This window comes from Elgaria multicarinata, chromosome 5, assembly GCF_023053635.1.
Source record: "Elgaria multicarinata webbii isolate HBS135686 ecotype San Diego chromosome 5, rElgMul1.1.pri, whole genome shotgun sequence".
Lineage (NCBI taxonomy): Eukaryota > Metazoa > Chordata > Lepidosauria > Squamata > Anguidae > Elgaria > Elgaria multicarinata.
In genome coordinates, this window is record NC_086175.1 from 47630394 (window position 1) to 47653898 (window position 23505).

General features: G+C 42.7%; 1 protein-coding gene across 1 annotated transcript in view; it reads left to right on the forward strand.

The window, feature by feature from the left end:
- GABRG3 (gamma-aminobutyric acid type A receptor subunit gamma3) overlaps positions 1 to 22909 on the forward strand; it is a 356799-nt gene extending 333890 nt beyond the window's left edge. Inside the window, exons 7-10 of the mRNA XM_063127500.1 lie at positions 9127 to 9279; positions 18921 to 19117; positions 20896 to 20925; positions 22631 to 22909. Coding sequence (XP_062983570.1) covers positions 9127 to 9279; positions 18921 to 19117; positions 20896 to 20925; positions 22631 to 22909 — 659 coding nt within the window. The remainder of the gene's footprint in view (positions 1 to 9126; positions 9280 to 18920; positions 19118 to 20895; positions 20926 to 22630) is intronic.
- Positions 22910 to 23505: the final 596 nt, after the last annotated feature.

Below are 23505 nucleotides of genomic sequence, written 5' to 3' on the forward strand. Positions count from 1 at the left end.
AGGAATGATCCTGGGACAATCCTGGGATATAGGCCTGGTTTAGCCATGGTCTGTGTGAGTTGGGAGCAGGGCAAATTTCCTTGGACTCTTAGGTAGTGGGAATGAGTTGGAGAGGGGGGGACTGTGTCTACTGCCTCATCACAAGTGTGTTTACACCCACACTAGATTAGATAGTTAAAACAGCAGAACAATTCATGTTACATATCCTTCGAATAATCAATAAAATGGTGTCCCTTAGTTAACCCACATCTCTTTATTCCTGGGTCTATGCATTTTATTTCTGTAATGGCTGTCTCAAACTGCAGACAGCATCTGCTCAAATCACATAAGAGTAAATGTTCTTCTAATTGGATATCTTGTAAGAATCGATAAATAACTTCCATGCTCGTGAGGATATTTGATCCTATAATACCAGAGGGCACTTTTCACATTATTTAGCTTAGAAGTATCAGTTTGCATTAGAATGTATTTAAATCTATTTTTAAAATGAATCTTAGCCACTGCTGGTTCCATGCCATTAAAATATTTATAAGATAATCCATAAAACTGAATTAGACATACTGTCACAATACCAAGTAGACTCTTTCAACATACTTTGTGAAATGCGTTCTTGAAGGTAAAACTTTGGCAATCTCCTATGGCCAGTCTTTCAACCCAGGAACAAAACTTTTTTTGACTGAACACCCATCATATAACACAGGCGTAATTCCAGTTTCAGTTCTAAGGAGAGCACACAGTGAGCATCTAAAGACTCCCACAACCAAATGGAGAATTATGTTTTGAGGAATTTTCACAGTGGCCTCAATTTTCAGCTCTGTATAAAATTCAAGGCTGCAATATTGCTCCTAATAAGTTATGAGCAGAAAATACTTGCCCCTAAATCTTGACATGCCATTTATTGCCTGCTTTGTTTTTACTCCAGAAGAGCAATGGCTGAATCTGTCAGTTTCATTCGCTCCCACTTCAGATTTTTAAAATCTCAAGTTCTTTCTCTCTCAAACATGAAGAGCTTTAGTAATGTTGATAAGTTCTTAAAAATGAACTGAAACAAAGATCTCAACCATCTTCACTCCAGAAGACCTAAGGTGTTCATAATATCCATTTGTTTCAGTGGGGAGGGGAAGAATCCCCAGGTAGCAATAAGATCTGAGTTATCCGGCTGTCAATTCTCCAAAAATGTCTTTAGATTCCCAGTTTAAAAAATGAGTTGGATCCTAGCTGGCCTCTCCAGGAACAGAAGGGCTCTGTCAATTCATGGAGAGAACTAGCGTTCAGTGGAGGCTCTCTGCTTTCTCCTTTCCCCTGCAGTCCCCAGCATAACCTCTGAAACTATTCTCCAGGATCCCCCAACCCATCCAGAGCAGCTTTTCAGATGGCATAAGGGACTTAGGAAGAAGGAACTGATGGAAATTGCCTTACCACTTCCTCCAGTGCTAGTGGAATTTTGTTGAGCACAATTCTGGACCCATGGTCATTCTTCAATACAACCAGTAAACATCTCAGGCTCCCTTGGGTGTAGGAGAAAGGCATGATATGCTTTCTTTGGTGGGCAGGAAGGAAGAATTCCCATCCCTTAATTTAGGAACATTTTGATAACTCTAATCCTGTTTGAGCCCTCTAGTGTTCTCAGTACTAGACCACAAATAGGCATGCATTATTACCGCAAACTAAAACCTTAGCATTGCATTCTAAACCAAGGCCATAGCTAGACCTAAGGTTTATCCCAGGATCATCCTGGGTTCATCCCTGCCTGAGCGCTGGATGCCCTGTGTGGCACTTAGATGAACAGGTTTGACCCCAGGGCAATCCTGGGACAAACCTTAGGTCTAGCTACGGCCCAACAGAAGTGTCCCATTCTTAATGAGGAGGAACCTGCACCCAAGCATTGGATTACAGACTTTGACAAAAGAAAGAGTGTGGGTGGAAGCTTTATTTCTATGGGATGGAAATGATGCAGGGGATCCCAGGCAGTCAAACAACAAGTGGTTACCTCCTATATCTTGACAAAACTACATGTCCTAGCCATAGCAAAATAGAAGGGCACTGTTTGGGGCTCAAGTGCTTCCCCAAATATTAAAGATTTTTTTAAAAATTGGTAATGTTTTTCTTTCAAGATAAGACTCCCCAGCCCCAAACCTCTCCCAACACTACATCTTCCTCCCGAGTTATCAACATTAAAACCCATCATAGATAGTAAGAGCCGGAGCAGAATCACCCATATTGTGATTCCCAGTAAGACTGGCTTGCCAGACTGGGGTGGGCAAAGGAAGGGAAAACTTTCCTCAAAATAGTCCTCCTTCCCACCCACTTTCCCAGTGCAATGGGGCTCTTCTCCTGCACCCCTCCCCCTTCTGATCATCTCTAAGGCTCCATAAGTGGCTCATTTGCTCTATGAAGTCAAATAGGGACTCAAGGAATTCTTTAAAAATAAAATACATGGACTTTTTTAAAAAAAGAAATTGCAGGGGTGGGTGGAGAGGAAGCTTCCTTCACTCACAAAAAGCCAGTTTTTCCTGATGTCCAGCTGGAATCTGGCTTCCTTTGAACATCAGGAAAAACTTCCTGACTGTTAGAGCAGTACGACAATGGAATCAGTTACCTAGGGATGTTGTGGGCTCTCCCACACTAGAGGCCTTCAAGAGGCAGCTGGACAGCCATTTTTCAGGGAAGCTTTAGGGTGGATTCCTGCATTGAGCAGGGGATGGGACTCGATGGCCTTGTAGGCCCCTTCCAATTCTGCTATTCTAGGAACAGGGTCTAACCAGACATGCACACTTTGTTTTTAAAGGCCTCCTGCTGAAGTACCGCTGTAGAGATTTATCATTATGTACAGATTGACCACAGTTGCTGAAATTCTAACACCACCATATCCTTGAAATCAATTGTGGGGCTGTACATATGAATGCAGATTCCATGTTGAAGCCATCAACATGGCTGTTGAAGCCATCAAAAGATGAAGTAGTTGTGTGCTTTTGAGGAGTTTGAATTGGAGCTAAATGGGAAGCAGCCATAAGCACAGCAGCCATTAGCACAGAAGGTTGGAGGCCTGAAAACTGCACTGCATCATATAAAGGGAATGAAATAAGCAGTTATGTTAGAGAGAGGGTGAACAGAAGGAGAATGTGCTTGTAAGAGGAAATTAGAGGAAATGGGAAGACAGCCTTGAATACAATTGCTACTTCAGGCTCTGCTCCTTGAATCAATTTGGCTATTTGCTTGCAATATAATGACATCCTCATCAATGTGTTTTAATCATCCTTTCCCTTTATTATTACCCCATATTAGTTTGTATTAGTGCCCACAAAAACATTATTTATGTACTATATTTATAGACCTCAATTCAGCCATCGCACTTCAGGTAGTTTACAAAGAAAAAAGGGCATTAAAACCATCCTGTTAGTTCTGCTGGACCTTTCGGTGGCTTTCATTACCATGGACCGCGGTATCCTTCTGGGGCATCTGTCCGAGGTGGGATGGGGAGGCACTATTATATGGTGTCTCCAGACCTTGAAAGCGCAAACTCCAAAGGTGGTGCTGGGGGATTCTTTTTTGATGTGGTGGCTGTTGGCCTGTAGTGTCCCGCAGGGTTCCACCTTATCCCCCATGCTAGTTAATATATACATGAAACTATTAGGAGAGATTGTCTGGAGTTTGGGGTTTTGGTGCCACCAGTATGCTGATGAAACCCAACTCAATTGCTCCTTTCCATCTAAATCCAAGAAAGCTGTTCTGGTTCTAACTCAGTGCCTGATGTTTAAAAACTGGATGAGAGCAAACAAATGGAAGCTTAATCCAAACAAGTCAGAACTTTGGCTGAGCAGATGTATAAACTACTTGTAGAGACAGATACGGATCTTTATGTAACTAATCAAGAAGCCTTCTTTGCAGTGGCTGCTAAAAAGATTAGAGTGAGGGTACTAACTGTTGCTGTGGATTATGCACATGATGATTTGCCTTGAGTGGCTTGTTCAACTATTATTGTTTCCCCCCCCCCTGTAATTGTCTCATTGTTGTTGTTGTTGTTGTTTTTCTGGCAAAATCATAAAAACCTATGGTTATATATAATAAAATCAATTGAGCTGAATTGAAGCTTAATCCAAACAACATAGAGGTGTGGTCCTGGTCAGTCAAAGGGCAAATCAGGGAACAGGGATTCAATCTGTGCTGGATGGAATTACACTCCCTTCTTGGATTTGGCCCTGAACCTGGATGCCAAGATGTCAGCAGGATTTATTTGCACAGCTCAGGCTAATGTGCCAGTTGCGCCCATTCCTAAAGTGGTCTTCTGCCAGTTCCTTTCTGCTATTGGCAAAGTGTTCTAAGGTCTCAACCATGAGCCTGATTCCTAGAAAAGAGTTTGACCCATCAAAAGCAGGCATTTGTCCTAACCAACTGGTTGACTGAACTTCCCACCATCTTGATTTCTATCTTGTCTGGACTGAGCTTCAATTTTTTTCCCACCCTCATCCTTTCCATCTCTGATTTCAGGCCCAAATTGAAGAAGGTCAGAGCTCTTCCTAGAACTGATGAAAAGCAGAAATGGAACCGAGTGACATCAGCACTCTAAATCTTGGGACGTTTCATGTAGATGTAAGAGAACATGGGAGTCAGTATTGAATCCCAAGGAACCGCACAAATTAATTTTCATGAGAAAGACCATTCTTCCAGCACCGCTGCAAGGTGGACCCTCCACACAAACGATATAGACAATCCTGAAGGATATCATGGCTGATGATATCAAAAGCTATGGGGCACAATGTAGAGAACTGTAGGGGCATAATGGCCCAATCCCCCCATAGAGCTTTGGCTATGGGGCGGTATATAAATTTTATTAATTAATTAATTACATTTCTATACTGCCCAATAGCTGGAGCTATTTATTTATTATTTATTATTTATTATTTATTTATTATTTAAATAATAAATAAATAAAGGAAATCAGGGATGAGAAGGATCAAGGGATGTTTCTGTCCCAGAAAAAAATGGCAAACCTAAAAGGGTCAAATTTAGCTTCAGGGCAAGCTAAATTTCACCCTTTTAGTGCTCAGTTGTGCTGAAAGTAGCAACATTTTGGTGGTGGTTTTTTCTACCACTGAATTCAGTGGCATCTAGAGGACCCCACCAGCAGGCAGCAGCTTATGTGTGGGTCCTCAGGCTGCATATTGCCTACCCCTGAGCTTAGGGATGAAATCCATCTGTAAAGTCACTTTCCACAGGCTTCGTCCTTTTCCTTCCTCCAAGTCTATTCCAACTATTATTTTTTACAGGAAAAACATCTGTACATATTTTTCAAATGGATGGATTATTTGACACATTATTTGACTAAATGCATCCACTGATGGGCATAATGAGGGCACACATACCCCTGTTGACCAAGGTGTGTTTGTGCACATCTTAAAAACATATATTTTTTTCTTTGCCCATTTTTCAAATGAGTGCATGTTGTTCAATGCATTTTTTCTTTCTTTCATGGAATTCATCATGAGCCCAGAAAAGTACAGATGGGAAATTCTGCCTGGTTCCACATTTGATTCTGCATCCAGTTCAAGGAGATATGGACCATCTAAATCTGTAAAGAAGATCTCCCTATCAAAGCTTATTGACTACATGAAATCTTCATTTGATTACATTGGATAGATGCAACCCCAAGATAACTGGAATTTCTTTACCACCAGAACTGCCACAGAATAGGTCTTCAAATGGGCTTTAACCTGTTCTCACTCAGATTCTTCACAAGTATACCACCCTCTGTGCTCTAAACAGTTTCACAACTGCTTCATAAATTTCTCTTTGTATTGCGCTGTCTCTGAATAGCAAAAAAAGTGGCTAGTCTACAGTGACCAGGGAGGTATTAAGAACATAAGAAGACCCACGCTGGATCAGACCATTACCCACACTTGACATCTGTAGAGACTAATCCTCATCTTCCCATAGTTGCTGGATCCATGTCCCTTAACTCAAAGGGATAGTTTAAATTCTTCTAAGATCTGCATACTCTCTTTCAAATTATATTATTCACTTCTCTCATTATTCACTGTCTTTATTTTCCAAACACTTGCCTCTCCCATGATCCCATGTGCATCCATTCTAAATCCAGCTTCAAAACCTTTCACCCATGTAATTACCTTCTCTTTGAATAAGGTAGTCAACGGTTTGCTTCATTTTATTTATAAGGTTCTTCAAAGCTGTGAACAAAGTACCTTAATAAAAAGCCAATTTTAATCTGCTCGGTGCTGCTTTTCTCATGTTATACATTGTATAATAACATTTTTAAAATGACATTTTAAAAATGAAGGAACATGGTAAGAAAAAAGGCATGGGGAAAAATACAATATTATTCAAATAATGTAAACTTAAACAAAAATATGCCATTTTAAGTTGTTATTGCATTTCCTTTTTTTCAGTTGAATTTTGTTTTGTTTTTTGCCATGTGAACTATCTATTTTATCATTTTTATTTGGCATTTTATGTGAAGTGTTTCTTTACTGCATATTTTTCTTCTATTTTATTCATTCATTAATTCATTTATAATATTATATACCTTCTTTCCACAAATGCCACTAAAGCAATAAAATAAATCATAAAAACAAAAATATTAAAACATTAAAACTACTACCCACAATTATTATATTATACACAGTATTAAAATATATACATTTAAAATGTTTTTACTGCTTTTTATCTTTATTGTGAAATTACAACAACAGAAAAAATGAAAAAGAAGAAAAAAGATAGATAGATAGATAGATAGATAGATTTGTTTAGATCCATGTCAATGAATGCATATGAAATGCACATATAGGGAAATGCAGTATATATAATACTATGTGCATTGCAAAAATTACATGTCTCATGTTCTCCTGGCAAAGACAAAACTCACTTCCTTTAACAATCTTTTGTTCAGATGCTTTCAAATATTGGAAGTCTATACCTTGACTGTGCAGACCTATAAGTATGTTGCATGGAATTTAGTAGAGCTTACTGCCAGGTAAGCAGGTAAGATTGCAACCTAAGCAATATTGGCTCCAGGTTTTGAAGGTCGTTTGGCCAAGGCCCTCAAGGGGCCACCTTCCTCAGTGTGTCTCCCTTTTAACCACCATGATGGTGCTATATAAATAAATAATAATAATAATAATAATAGCTGCTCTTGGTCCTCATCCTCTTCCTCAATATTGCTACCACTTGCTTGCTTGAGAGCCAGTGAGCACGTAGACAGTGGCATCTGCTGCTGCTCCTCACCACCACCACCATTGTTGTGAGAGGCAGATGAACAAGCAGGCTGCAATGCTGAAGAGCATGAGCAAGTTCTGGGGCTCTTGTCAATGGGAACTTGTTGGAGTGTGAGCCCTCAGCAGTTGCCCAGCCATGCCTACCCTTGACACTGTCCCTGAACCTGAGTCCTGCCCCTACATGCTCAGGTGGACCCTTTCAGTTCAGACCTTTCCATGTCAAACCAGCCTCTGAAAGGGAGTTCTACTCATGCTCACTTGAATGTGAGTAGAATTCCCAGCAACACCAGAAACCCTGAAAAGGCAGGGTCCACAGTCACATACCTCCATGCTGCACTGCCATGTCTGTGCTGCCACCACCGCCATCGTCTTCATAGCCAGGTGGACCAGTCATTGGCCATTGCACCAGCCAAGTAGAAGCCCAGATGGGAGGGCCCCCAAAGGCCTCTGGAACTCACCCCCTGAGCAGTGATCCACGTCTTTTCTTGGCTAGCACCATTGTGCCGGCCAAGGAGAAGGTGGATTCCTGCATTGCTTTAAGGTGGATTCCTGCATTGAGCAGGGGGTTGGACTCAATGGCCTTATAAGCCCCTTCCAACTCTACAATTCTATGATTCTTTGTTTCTATGAAGCCCCGATGGGCAACTGGAGACCAGAGGGACTGGAAGTCGCGTTTTCGGAAGAGTGGAATGCGGCCTCTCCAGCCTCTTTTGAATGGGCATCAGGGCTCCTTCTGGGATGTTGCCATAGCGATGACCCAGAAGAAACCCAGATGGGCCCTTTGAGTGTCTAGAGAAGCCTGTTTCCAGAAGTGTGGAAACAGGCCTCTGTAGGCACTCCTGCACAGTGATCTGGGTCCGCCTGGGTTGTTACCATAGCAACGACCCAGAAGGAGCCCGGATAGGCCATGGGCAGGGCTGGAGAGGCCCATTTCTGGAAGTATGGAAACGGGCCTCTCCAGCCTCTCTGGAGCAGCAATCTGGGCTTCCTCTGGATCATTGCTATGGCGATGACCCAGGAGAAGCCCAGATGGGCCCTGGTAGTGCCTAGAGAGTCCCATTTCTGCACTACTTTTTCCCAGACAATATTAAGATAATTTTAAAAATCCCCTGGACCCCAGTTTGCCCTACCCCCAATTTCTGGACCTGTCCAGGGGAAACCAGACAGATGGTCACCCAAAAGGAATGTCAACGTGAGGTAACTCCTCCCACAGGGATTTTTCAAGAAATGGAAATGTAGGCAGCTGGGGAGGCTGCAGAGTCATTGAGTTGTGTGTAATATAAAGAAACACACACACACACACACACACACACACACACACACACACACACACGAAGCACCATAAAATAAGTATAAAAATAAGTCAAGGCCAGAAACACCATTTTAAAAAGGAATTTTAAGCACTCCCCAAGCATTAGGCAGAAAGATGGAAGTTGCTTACATGGGGAAAGAAAATGTTCAGGAAACTGGAGGACAGATTTTGGCATAGCACTATCAGCAATTCTTGAGGCTTCATGTAAGGCCGTGTTGTGGACACCAAAGACCATTATTTGCAAATATTTATACTATAAAATGTTTAAGAATAGATGTTGCCAGTTTAGCTTCTAATTTTAGGTTCTAATTCATGTTGTTTGATGTCAAATTCAGATGGAGTTAGCATTTGTGTAGTCAAAATTATTGGGTATAACTGTTGAGTGTCTGCTAGTTGGGAGGCTTGGCCCTCCAGACCATGTGATCTTGACATCCCTGATATAAAGGCAGCTCTGATGGCTATGGCAGTTAACATTGCATGAGAATTGTACCCTGTTTTCTTCTTCAGTAAACCAAGACACCCACTGAATTGTAAATGAGCTGATGCAAGCCAGTTATCAAATGATATGAATTTTTATTCTTGCAGGTGATTACATAGTCATGACTATATACTTCGATTTAAGTAGAAGAATGGGATACTTCACTATTCAAACATACATTCCCTGTATATTAACAGTTGTCTTATCCTGGGTATCCTTTTGGATTAAAAAAGATGCCACACCAGCAAGAACAGCCCTAGGTAAGATCTAGGAAAAATCTGTTTTATGTATGTGAATCCTACTAGGCTTTTTTGTTTGTTTGAAATACAGAAAATCCTAACTTCCAATGAACAATTGTTTTATGAGCATTTGAGGTTTCATATACTGTATATCACACTGCCTTTATACTAATCTATGGTGCGACCACATTTAGAATACTGTGTGCAGTTTGGGTCATCACAGCTAAAAATAATTGAAAATGTTGAGCTGGAAAAAGTGCAGAAAAGGGCAATTAAAATGACCAAGGGACTGGAGCATCTCCCCTATCAGGGAAGCTGGGATTATTCAGCTTGGAAAAAGGAGGGTAAGGGAGACCTGACAGAGGTGTACAAAATTATGTGTGGTATGGAGAATGTGGATACAGAGACATTTTTCTCCCTCTCCCATAATACTAGAACCTGGGTCATCACATGAAGCTGATTGGTGGGAGATTCAGGATAGATAAAAGGAAGTACTTCGCTACCAATTTCAATGGTTTTAAAAGGAGGTTCGATAAATTTCTGGAGGAGAAGGCTTTCAATGGCTACTAGTCATGATGGCTAGGTGCTACTACCTCCAGTATCAGAAGCAGTAAGCCTATATATAATTGCTGGGGAACATGGGTGGGAGCACCATGTCCTGCTTGTGGGTTCCTGGTCAACAGCTAGTTGACCACTGTAGGAATGGAGTGCTAGACTAGATGGACACTTGGGCCGTTGCTAGATGAGGCATTAGCGCGGTGTGAGGTCCGGTTTCCCTCCTGTGCATCCAGATGACGCACAGGGGAATCCGGGGTCAGGCCGCGCTAAAACCTCCCTTAACCTGGCATAAGCGGATTCGCTTATGGCCCGGTTGTTACACAGCCCCGGCCTGAGGCCGGGGCTGCGGAATGTCTAGCAGGGTCCGTGGCTTTTTGTGGCTGCTCGCTTACTCGCGAGTAACTGGGAGAAGCCACGGACTGGGCACAGCGGTCATACGAGCGCTGTGCCCATTGGGCCGGGGGGGATCCCGGTGGGGGGAGATAGGGGCTGTGGGGGAAGGCCGGACCCGGCATGAGAGGGGGGGGGAGAAGGACGGGCATCGTCCCTGGCAAGATGCGGTCAGGGGAAGAGCGGGCATAGGGAATGGCAAGCGGACGGGGGCTGGGGGTTGAGCGGGCATCAGGCATGGCGGATGGGGGCTGGGGGCGAGGGAAGAAGGACGGGCCTGGCAAGCGGGGGGGAGAAGATCGGGGACGGGGACAGGCCTGGCAGACGGCGGGAGGACGAGCGAGCGGGCAGGGGGGGAATCAGGGGCAGGGGGAGCGGGAGGCTTTATTTTTTTAAAAAAAACCACTTACCTTCTCCGGCGGCTCTCCAGCGCACATGGCCCCTTTAACTGAAAAAAATGGCCGACACAACAGGGCTTCCCCTTGCCCCATCGCGTGTTGCGTGTAGAAGACGGCGACGGCGTGTGCTAGCTGTAGCGCGCTGTCGCCCCGACTCCCAGACACATTATAAGGTAGGTCTAGCAAGGCCCTTGGTCAAATCCAGCATGGCCCTATGTTCTTATCTCTAGCTATCATCAGCTTGCATTCCGCAAATATAGGCATATTCCTGGCTGATACCCATTCCATAGAGGGATAGCAATAAAACAATACTTTTATTAGGTTCAATCCCAAAGCATAAAATGGTGTGCTGACTATCAAGCTTATCAGTACCCTTCCTCAAGTTGGATAAAGACAGACTCAGGTGTAGAAGCTTACTCACGCATGATGCCAGCCAGCCCAGCAGCACTTTCACTGTGGATGATTGACTTTTATGAGTCTGAGCAGAAATGCACTCCTTCTCACCCACACAGCCAGAACCAGCAACCAGTTAGTGTTTCCCACTCCCCCGAACACTGCAATTGGAGGAGAACATGGTCATGGACTGCGCTGTGGCAATTTCTAATTGGTTAGTCACAGCTGTCTATATCAAAGCTACCCCTCACCCCACTTAGCATTTTCCAAATATGGAGATATTCAATTGAGACACACACACACACACAGCATTGACACCTGATCTTTTAGGAGATGTTAGAAGCTCTGATTGGGCACATCTCCTCTCTGATATTAATCAATGGGTTTGGAAGCAGCTAATCTCCACTATGGAAGATTAAATGCTCGACGGATGTTCTCAGTTACCAGATAATTCTGGGTCAGAGTATGTATGGCTTGAGACGATGGCAGCCAGTTTGCAGTTTGTAACAATCTTAATATTAGGTTAGACAAGAGGGAGCTACCACAAAACCCTGCCGTGTAAAGTGTTCCTATTCAGGACCCCAGCCAGCCAGAGAGCCAGCCTCTTCTAGGGAATGTTTTGCCCTAACCCTACCCGGGTGTTCTGTTCTGTTCCTACCCCACCACCACCACCGTCATTCATCATTCCATGCCAACTGAGCATTCTCAGTTCTCATCAAGCTACTTGGGGTTTTCCTTCTCCGGTAGGGATACTTCCCCCCAGGGATGTCAGAGAAATCCGCAATGGATTCCAATGAGTTTAGAGTTCTATGAATCCAGCCAGCAGATTTCACAGTGGAATGGCTTTTTCTGAGACAAGCGGATTAAGGCAATTTATGGGAGGGAGTCTCATGCAATTGCGCAGTTGCGAAAATGCACACTTGCACAGATATGTTTTTGCGCTAATGCGCAATTGCAGAAAGGAATTAAATTAGTTCATTTCTATACTGTCCAATAGCCAAAGCTGTTCTATAATTTAAATAGAAATACAGTATATCTCACCATAGGGCAGAAGACCGTGACCAGGTGACCTGTGTACCTGCCTGTTCAGTCTGCTGTCCAGGTACTCACTGTTGAATTGATGGACAACAGTCCTTATGGTTCTTTAAACCAGAACTGGACAGGACTGTCCTTCAAATAGACAATGCCTTCAAATAGAGGATGGCCTACTAGCAGCTCTTCAATAAAAGACTGTCCTCTGTAAAAGAGGACACATGGCCACCCTATGATATCTGGCATTCAATTGCTTAGTAAACAACTCATGGATTGTACATGGTCATGTAGCAGAGTCTTTGTTTTGTTGGTATTTGGCTGGAATCATCCCATCCTACGTAAATAGCAAGAGAGGTCACATTTGGGACCATGATGCTCAGTGACAGCTGAAACAAGTTCCCAAAATATATTCCGTGCATTGGCCTCCCACTAGCTAGTGATGTTTTCCAATCCATCAATATAGCTAAATGCTAGTTCCTTCCAGTCATAGTGGGCAGCTCTTTTTCCACTAGTTTGAACCAGCCCCATCTGTAGTTAATAACACAGATTATCTTATCTTTTTAATGACAATTCAGAGCTATGGAGAATTGAGGCAAAAATGAATGAATAAGTAAACATGTATTTAACTGTGAATGTGCAATTTTTATGTCACAGTAAAAAAAAGAAGATCAACAGCGATTGAGTGTGAGCCTGTGATCATACGGTATAGCTTCCTGTAATAGCAAAGTTTTAAAACAAGGGTGGGAAACCTGCGGCCCCAGGGCCAAAGGAGGCCTTTGGCATATTTCTATGTGGGTCTTGGCCTACTTTGAAACTCCACCTACTGCTGGCTCTAACCTTGCCCACCACCACCATGTGGCCCCTGGAATAATAATAATAATAATAATAATAATAATAATAATAATAATAATAATAATAATTCTTACCTGCCTCTCTGTTTGGATCGAGGCAGGGAACAACATTAGTACAACAATGCAATATAGATCAATGACATAAAATTAGGTGTTCTCTGTGCCTGCTAGGGCTTCTGTCCAGATGCCAACGGTTGATGGATGAATTCAATGCCCCTGCTCACTTTTCTCATGGTTCTTTATGATTAAACTGGACAACTCTTCAAATAGAGGACACCACCAGCTCTCCAAAATACAGGACTGTCATCTCTAATATAGGCCACCTGGCTACCCTAAGGTTAGCATGCCCCTACACATGGCCACAAAGCCCCACTACCCAAACAAAGAATTCTGCATGTGCAAGTAGCCGTTACATGACAAGTTTTAACTATGGTGTTTGCATCTCACTATCAGTGCAAGCAGCAGTGAAATGCACCAGATCTTGTTGGGAAAACAGGTTTAGTTAAACTTTCATCTTCTATTCCAGTAGCCAGCTCAGGCTCTGAAAAGACAACAGGCTTAGTAAATCTTTCATCTTCTATTCCAGTAGCCAGCTCAAGCTCTGAAAAGACAATAGTCAGGAGGCAGTGGGGAGGGCTTGATGCCTCAAACAGCTGCCCCAACCCGGGTTGCCTACCTGAATGCTGAGCTGAAAGTTTGAGTTTGGGGTTGCAGGAGACTAAACCTCCATCTATATTTAGGGGGTTTGAAATTGACTGCTGCTGCTCTTTTTCTTTCCCAGAAGCCCCCAGGGAAATAGGTTTCACAGATATCAGATGGGAAAGAATTGTGAACTCTCTTAAAGATTCTATCTAGACCAGCCTCCCCCAACTTGGTGCCTTCCAGATGTTTCGGGCTACAACTCCCAGCACTCCTGACCACAGGCCAAGCTGGTTAGGGCTGTTAGGAGTTGAAGTCCAAAACATCTAGAGGGCAGAAGGTTGGGGAAAGCTGATCTATACAATCTAACAGACCCAAGCAGTGGAAGCTGGTGGCTCTGATTTTGGTGGGGCTGTGAATCCGTTCTGGCTTTCAGTCAGAACCAGACATAACTCTGAAGGAGCAATGCAAAGTGCTAGATCCTATCCCCCAAAATAGGTTAAGTACCTTAGATAACTCCTTTAGCATTCTGGCTGGTTCTGACTGAAACCTAGAATAAATTAATGGCCCCAACAAAATTGGAGCCACAGCTTCCACTGGTCCTGAGGGACATATTTTAAACTGCCACTATTTCTGTTACTAGCATATTGGAAGGGGGGCTGCTGTAAGTGAGAACCAGACATAGCCACATTTCCTCTCCCTCTTCTTTTAAATTAGGCATAGTGATAGAGACAAGGAAGGATCAGGAACAGCTGTGAATAGCTTTTCTCCATCAAAAGTGTGATGAAATGACAGAGCATGCTCTTGAATTATATTTTCACAATGCTTGACTTTTATCGAAGAACAAAGACGGTGTAAATGTCAAGTGGCTTTATGCAGCTGGCAAAAGCCTCTGGCCCTGGCTTTCCAGAAGCAGATTGCTTATCACTGTGCACCTCTGTTCCCAATCTGATTAGAAGGAGGCGTAGGTTAGAAGTTTAATCACAACACCGCATTAACTTCTAAATGTCTGACTGCCTCTCCGGCCAGTGGGAAATTTAGAAGGTTAGAAATGTTTCAGTTGTAGAGGCAGTGAACAGGAGCTGGAATTTCAGAAAGTTTGAAAGATGCCTGATGGAGATTAGTGCCTTGCAGTCACCAAAATCCAGCAGATTTGTGCAGCAAGGTAAGGTCTTGTGTTTCAAGACCATGGCCTCATTCAACAGATGTCTTAGCAATGAGATGGCCAGGTGCCTTATTCTGAAGAGATGGCCCTTCTTGTCCTCTGTACAACCCCCAGCATGCTAAGGTGAGAGCAGAGAGAGAGAGAGAGAGCATCTTCTGTTGGTCACCTTGCTTGAGTGACCCCACTTTGGCTCCAAACATCAGAGCAGCTGAACCTGAGGTGGAGAATCCCCAGCTCACAGCTTGAATTCAGCTGGCAGTATAAGCCCATTCTGCTGTCTCTGCCCCACTTCTGCTGGAGAATAAGGCAGATGGGCTAGGGATGTTCCGTAATGTCATGCAAGGGGACAAGCTCCAAAGGATGGAGGTGGGCTGGCAGGCAAGCTGGAGGAAGGACAATGCCCCCCAAAGTAGCTAGGCCCAGCTCATGCATGGCCTCCAGGATGGCAGTGCTGCCCCACTGGGCTTCATCTCCTGGAATGGGTCAGGAGGGAGGCACCAGAAGAGAAGCAGAGAAAAGATGTGTATTGGGAGCAATGAGTCCCCCACCTCATTCCCAAGAGGAAGCGGGGGAAGGAGAAAGAAGAGCTAAATGGAGGGGGTGGCAGAGGACCATAGTTTTGCTTCTAGCAGAGAAAGCAAGAATACCCAACAAAATCAGTCTCCTTTTCCTTCTTTAGGGCAATTACAGCAACTTTTCAAAGGTTACTTCGAAGAATTCCTGGACTGGATTTTAAGAGTCTCACCTATCTTTACCCCACCCCCTCTTGTTTGGTTAGTTTGCTCCCCCACAATGCATCATTGATGTAGCATCATTTTGACTGAGGCATCATGGGATAGCATGGCACCACACTGGGCTGCTGATTGCAGCTCTTCCGTTGCTTGCAGCACTGGAGTAGCTAAGTGTTAAAAGAAGGACACTGCTGCCATCATGTCTCCTAGTAATCCTTGTGATATAGGGTGGGATACAAATGTTTTAGTAAGTGTTTTAATAAAAGAAATAAATAAAAATACAAACCAGAGGCGCTTCTCCCTCATTGAGAAGGCACAATATCATTTTCCCAATGGAGATGATGGGACTTATAGTCCTAGTCCTTTCCCCAGTAAGAAAAGGATGCTGTGCACAGAATTTCTGCTGTGGGGAGAAGGCCCTGGGGGGCATCTCCTCAAGGATTAATCACACTCTGCTGAAAACTGGAAGCAATGAAGCCGCTACTAGTCCAAGGCAAGGGAAGGGTGAGGCAGCAGAGGTGGGTTGCAAGGTCGGGGTGAACCCATCCCTATTCACCCTGCATGGAACAGCTTGTGAGTACAGCAATGTTTGCCCCAGCCCTGCTCTCAAGCACTTGATCAGTGGTGCTTGTTTTGCAAGCCCTTGACTGAGCTCTTGAGATGTATCCTTATGTGTGTGTATCTGAGCCTCTGTTCCCCATTTGTAAAACGAGACTAATAAGGTTTGGGGAAGGCAAACTCCCTGATTAGCACCACTAATTGCTTGCCAAAAAAACACATCTTAAATGTAAAGTTCAAAATCAAACATACCCACTAGAAAGTAACCTCCAGAGATGAATTGCTTCTTTAAAGGTTTCCAGTTAAAGCACCATCCACTACTCTGTTATGGTGATTTTTAAGCAAGCTTTTGAAAGTAAACTCGTGGATTCTGTTTGTTTGATGGTTTGACATTTATTTCAGCCTGAAAGAGGAAACTATTTGAGCAGAAGTAGTCAAGAGTGCCTGATTGCAAGAAAATATTGCAATGAACATTTGTTTGCAATACAGCCAAGGGCTACCTGCTGAAAAATATCCTTATGCTACTATATCATTACTGTTAATTTGTCAGAATGAATGGGGAGACTCACTGGGCCAAAAGCTCCTTCGGCATAGCTCTATTAACCTCAATTGAGAAACATCGGGGGAAATTTTACTCAGTCGGTGAAATTAATTAGTAAAATACTAGGGCTGTTGGCAAACGCTATTGGTTGTATGAAGAAAAAGGTTCATCCCCTTTAGCAGAGCTCTTAGTATGTGGGACAATTCATGGTGAAATAATGAATATAATCAAAAAGAGGATACTGAGTGGAGAATAGAGATGTAAAATCATTTACTGATGCATGCTATATACTAGGGGTGTGCATGGACCCCCTGCTCCGCTTCTCTTCCAGATCCGCGATTTGTGGATCGGGCCGCTCCACTCCGCCCCCACTCCACCTATGTCCGCTCCACTCCGCTGCGGAGCTCCGGATCCGGATCGGAGCTCCATTTTTCCCCCATAGGCTTGCATTGAAAGCTAAAAAGGTATACAACTTTTTTTCTGTTAAAGTTAGAAACCTCAAGTTTGGCACCATGACACCTCATGGACGTATACACATGCACGCCAAGTTTTAAGCCAATCCCATCATCCCCTGATTTTTGGGGAATTTTTGAAAATCGGGCACCCCATTCACACCCCTTTTGATAGCTCCGTCAATTTGCATGTTAGAAACCTCAAACTCGGCACCATGATAGCGTATCCAGGGATACACATGCATGCCAAGACTCAAGGCAATCCCATCATCCCCTGATTTTTGGCGGGGCTCTAACCTCTAACGCACCACCCATAACCTCAATTCACACCCCTTTTGATAGCTCTGTCAATTTGCACATTAGAAACCTCAGAATCACTACCATGATAGCTTATCCATGTGTCCACATGGATGCCAAGTTTCAAGCCAATACCATCATCCCCTGATTTTTGGGGAATTTTTGAAAATCGGGCACCCTATTCACACCCCTTTCAATAGCTCCATCAATTTGCATGTTAGAAAACTCAAACTCGGCACCATGATAGCTTATCCAGGGATACATATGCATGCCAAGACTCAAGGCAATCCCATCATCCCCTGATTTCTGGCGGGGCTCTAACCTTTTAACTCACCCCAAATCAAGTCCCATTTTACAACTATGTCAATTTGCATGTCAGAAACCTCACCTTCGGTCCCATGACAGCTTACCCATGTGTCCACATGGACGCCAAGTTTCAAGCCAATCCCATCATCCCCGGATTTTTGGGGAATTTATGAAAGTTGGACACCCCAGTATCTGCAGACAGCTCAATGGGCCCATTTCAAAAGAAATCCCAACATGCCATGAATTGGGGAGTAGAGATAAACCTAAATATGAATCTTCTTCCACACTTGAAAAATTGATTTGGAACTTGAGCACAGGAAGGACTTCTCCCCTGAGTCAAAGCAAGACACACAAAAACCATCCCTGCGAGGTGGGCAGGGGAGGAGGGAGGGAAGGCAGGCAGGCAGCAGACATTTCTGGGGGCACAAGGAAGTGAGCCAAGGATAGTTTCAAAGCCAGTAATGCATATAAAATGGAATAAATAAATAAATAAACAAAGGAGGGGTGGAATTAAAAGCAGCAGTGTTGCTGAATAAACAACAAGAAGAATTTTTTTAAAAAGACTATATCTGTCTTTTACCAGTAAGAGGGGAGTGGACGTGCCCAAGAGGAGGGGGAATCATCTGCCAATTTGACTGGTCCTGTCTAGGTACCAGTCTTTAAGAAGCAAACGATCACTTCAACTCATGATAGGCATTCTCTCCAGTGATTTACCTTTGGAGGGCTCTGATGGCCCTCCAAGGACAGGAGAGTGCACAGGGCACGTCCACATGCCCTAGGGGAGCTCATATAGGAATTGTCAAGTAACAGCTTCTTCTTGCTATCCCTGGTTACACAGATCTGCCAAACTAGAAGTAGAAACAAGAGCCTTGTTCTCACCTGATCCTCTATGGGTGGAGTGACTGCATGGAGTGGGAGGGGATTGTACCACCTGGCCCTACACATTCAGCTGAAGTTGAGAAAGAGGTCTATACATGTATAAATGTTCATGGATAAGGCCTATCAGGCCTTAGGCATGGGCAGGAGCCCTGGTGCAACCATGGTTCCTGATCACACATGAAACCCTGTTCCCACCTACAGCTGATTCTACTGAGGTCCCTCAAAGTTTTCAGTTCGTCATTTATTACATTGGAGTGGAACCATTGGCCATGCTTTCTGGGACTGATGTGAACTGTAGTCCAGGATCTAGAGGGCCACTGGTGATCCTCCCATGATTTAAGTCTTTTCAGTGAACAGTAAATACTGTAAAGATTGAAGTGTGCTATTGCAATATGGGGGTAATAATTTAATCATAGTTCTATTATCCAAACATTTCCCTTCACAGACAAAACATGCCTACTTCTCTCTACAGGTATCACCACAGTGTTAACCATGACAACTCTCAGCACCATTGCAAGAAATTCCTTGCCCCGTGTCTCTTACGTCACTGCCATGGACTTGTTTGTGACCGTGTGCTTCTTATTTGTCTTTGCTGCTCTGATGGAGTATGCAACCCTCAACTACTACTCAAGCTGCAGGAAGCCGCACTGTAGAAAGAAGAAAAAGTCGGTAAGATGACATGAAATTTGAAGGGGGAATGAATCTTCTGCACTAACAGACGTTGGGTTGTACTGAGTGGTTTCAGTCCCTGGATACAAGCCAATGTTGTTATTACACATAGTGCTGTATGATAGGAAAGTGTCTATGGAGGAGTGTAAGTCAGGAATAAGCACAGGGAATGTACAAAATGCAAGCACAGGGCATGGGTGAAAAGTTTGCATGGAAGCGCTGCTCAGTTTATTTGCATAATCATTGCATATAGAGAACAATAGAAGAATTCAGGGGGCCAGTCTTATGACCCAGTAAAACTCTGCAAATGAGGCAGTATGATTGCACAGTAAAAGCCTAATCTGGAAGCACTCCATGACTCATGATTCATGGCAAGTAACCCTTGGCTCAAAGCTTCCATTGTTTCATCTCTGCTATGGTTTTGCTCTTCTCTCTCTCTCTCTCTCTCTCTCTCTCTCTCTCTCTCTCTCTCTCTCTCTCCCTTTCCTGTTCCTCATATAAGAAAATGTGTGTTACTTCCACAGTGATATTTTCCCTTCTTTTTCTTTTTTAATTCCCCATACATGCAAATGCATAGCATCCTTTCTATGAAATTGGGCTGCAATCTGGAAGCCCCTTGATGGGAAAGCGATGTGCCCACTTATCACTGTGTTGATCTTTTTGTTATCCAGGATCTGCAGTAGGGAGCAGATGTATCTCTCCCACGATAGGATTTCTAGATTGCTCCTCTTTCATCCCACATATAAACCAAACTGAGGATGAACGCTGCTAAGTAAAATAAAAAAAATTGTTCTCCCTCACATAGCATGTCTGTGACACTTCTTTTGTTTGGTTTTGGAATGACTTACTTAAAACAAGAAGTGAATGGGGATTGCTCCCTTGTCATGAAACTTATGACAGAGCCTATTCAAGATTTGTTAGTCCCATTGTTTTGAAATTAAGCATACGTTTTATTGTTTACCATTGAAAGCCATGGAAATTAAAAGTGTTTATCTTGCTTTGAATATTGTCCATAGTTAGTGAGTGTCATCAGACCGCAGGGGAGGGTGGTCATGTTTTCCCTGCCATCACTATGACCTCCTGCTGCTGTCCCACAATAACAACAAGGAAGCAGTGGTCCATTCAGTTTATTTTTTATTGCGCTGTTTTTCCTGCACACACCAGGAAATGTTTTGCTTTAAAAAAATAAGTCTGATTTACCAGGATCTATTTTGTCATGGAAAAAGGTCCAGAAAGGGCGGGAGATGTGCAGGAGGGAGACGGCATTGTCAAAAGGATGCGCAAGAAAGTGAGTGGGCAATAACGACCATGCGATTAAACACTCATCTGATGATGCCCAGGATCTCAACAATTCTGTTAGATGTAAACTATAGAGATCTACCAGCACAATCCTATGCATGTCTACTCAGAAGTACGTTCCACTGATTTCTGTGGGACTTACATATATTTATTAGGCAACCTGTGTAGGTTTTAGCCATAATTACATTAAAAGGAGAGGAAACCATCAAATTATACAATCAATATCGTATTTCCAATAAAAAGTGAAGTGATAGATAAGTGAGGTTGGGATTACAGCCTTAGTTTTAAATCAGTGGGGGATACTTCTTAGCAGATATGAGTAGGATCATGGTGTTACACATTTTATGAGATTTCTTACTTTCCCCCTTTTTAAAATAATGTTTGAGATATTAGCAAAAACCTTTAAAACTTCTATAGCATAAAATGTGTATTCTTATAAATCATTCTAAATTGTTCCTCTCTTATTTCCTTTACTTGAGCTTCCTGATGTCAGTTTTGGTCATATGATGGTAAGTATGGATATTTATTTATTTAGAGCGCATTGACACATTAATATAATATAACTTGTATATTGTATTAATTTTTATTGGGCTTTATTTTAATAAATCACCCTTCCCAATCTTGAGCTTCATGGATACAAATAGAAATTAGACTGAAAGAAAGAAATACTTCTTTGTAATGCTTCTTAAAGGTTTGCTTTAATTAAAAACAAAATGAAACAGGTCTGCAAAAAGAATTCAACCTAGAGTATACACAGAGTAGACCCATTGAAATAAATGGGACTTAAGTTAGTCACTAACTTAAGACATGTGTTTTCAATGGGTCTGCTCTAAGAGTGACTAAATCTGGATCCAGCCCAATGTGTCTATTAATCTTAAGGATTTAGGCAGGATCTACACTACTGCTTATAACGGTTTATAATGGTTATAACAACTGTTCAGGCCCAGGACACATTACATATACCGTTTTCATACAATTTTTAAAGTGTTATATCCTGCTTGGTGTAGATCGGGCCTAGTTGTAAGTTTTCAGTGTTAGTCTCCTGGTCAATGTTCAACCATGCTGGATTTATTAAAGAAGGCTCTGGACATGATCCAGTTAAGTGATTTGCTCGCTGATTTCAGTGGGAGAGGGATAATAAGCACATACTTGCTGACAGAAAAGTAAACATGCAGAGCACATTTTATTGTCTCGGGCTGATGGTCACAGTCCCAAACTGTAAAATACCAGTGGCATAGAAACCAGTGAAAACTGGGCTCCTCAACCCTTTCAACATGCAACTTTTCAATGTGCTGTTTTTTAAGATGAGATAGCACTGATACAAGCAATTCCCTCCTGCAGTCTAAAGCATCAAATTTCTAGGAAATCTACACTTCATGATTTTTCTGCATGTTTTGATTGGTCCAAAGTATTTGCACACCAAAAAGTAAAGTGTTAGTTACACTTCAGGGTTCCTTGGGTAAACCAGAAGGGAGGCAGCCCTGAGTAGTTTATTTATTATTTATTTATTTATTTATTACATTTCTATACCACCCAATAGCTGAAGCTCTCTGGGCGGTTCACAAAACCAGAGTTCTTTCAGAAACGTTAGAAATGAATGAAGAATTCCCCTTGATAAAAGGGCATTTGGGGCAAACTCCCCTGTGTCCTGTTTGTGCTCTGCTCACTAGACTCCAGGCGGTTGCCCAATCCTGGCATTCATGTGGGACAAGCTACCAGACGGTCCATGGGTACCCAGCGAGACAGCATGTCTTTTTTATTTTTGTCCGTGAGCTGTGATTTATGCAAATTCACAAATCGCAGAAATGCCATTTGTGCAAAATCACAGGCATTAATAGCACAAGTTCTGTGAAAAAAATGTAGACATAAAGGATCATCTATACCTACAATTATGTGCAAATTGCACTATTTACAGCCATGATTTTGCACAAATCATGATTTCCATAAATGTTCCAAGCCATAAATTTGTACAAATTAAAAAAGCGGGAAACCATGAGCACGCCCAATCCAGCACACACTGAGTTGAGCCAGCTTAACCTCTACCCCCAAAATTGATTCCTCTGAGATTCCTGTGTGTCATGAGCAATATATTGGCACAGCTGTCATTTTTGTTTTCTTTTTGACTTCCACAACACATTTTTTTTAAAAAATTAAAATCCCCCTTGTGTTGGTGGTAAAGGTACATTCTCTTCTCTCTTTCCTTTCCTTTCATAGAATTATTCGGTACTAGAGATGAGACCTCCTCCTACAGTCATCGCATTGAATAATGCCATGTACTGGCAAGAATTTGAAGACAATTGTATCTATGAATGTTTGGATGGGAAGGACTGTCAGAGCTTTTTCTGCTGTTATGAAGAATGTAAATCTGGCTCATGGAGGAAAGGACGGGTACACATAGACATTTTAGAACTCGACTCTTATTCAAGGGTTTTTTTCCCTACATCATTCCTGCTGTTCAACTTGGTATACTGGGTTGGATACCTCTATCTCTAGAAACTGTTTCTGCATTTTCATGCATCTTAAGGATGATGAACATATGGAAGAAGTACAGGACATGGCCACTTTTGTCACAAAGCCTAAAAGTCACCTTATCTGTTCTCATCAAAGAAAAAGATTTTCTTTATTCCTTTGCCTGAAAACAACAACAACAACAACAACAACAACAACAATTCCTTTCAAGTATGAGAATTTTGCTAAGTACACCAGACACTGTCATATAACAAATGTGTGTTAACTGTTCCTATATGATGGAGAATTTGCTGTTTTCCCTGGGTTACAGGTTACAATGTAGCATTTCAGGCAAGGAAACTAGGGATATGTGTTCCATTTAGGTTTTTCATTCTTATATTCCTTTCAACCTTTCAACACTATCTGGGTGCAAATGCTTATTGGTGCCAGTTATCCATGATGCCGCCTAAGCTCACCTACTTTCCCTTGAGTTGTGTTTGACACTAATGAAAAGCCATTGTAATTTACATGGTATTGATGGTTTTTTTTGGCATTGGTCTTAATTTGAGGTGAGAAATATGATTTAATCTGCTTCTTACAAAGATAAATCTATTACTCAAAATCATTTAGCTGAACATTCC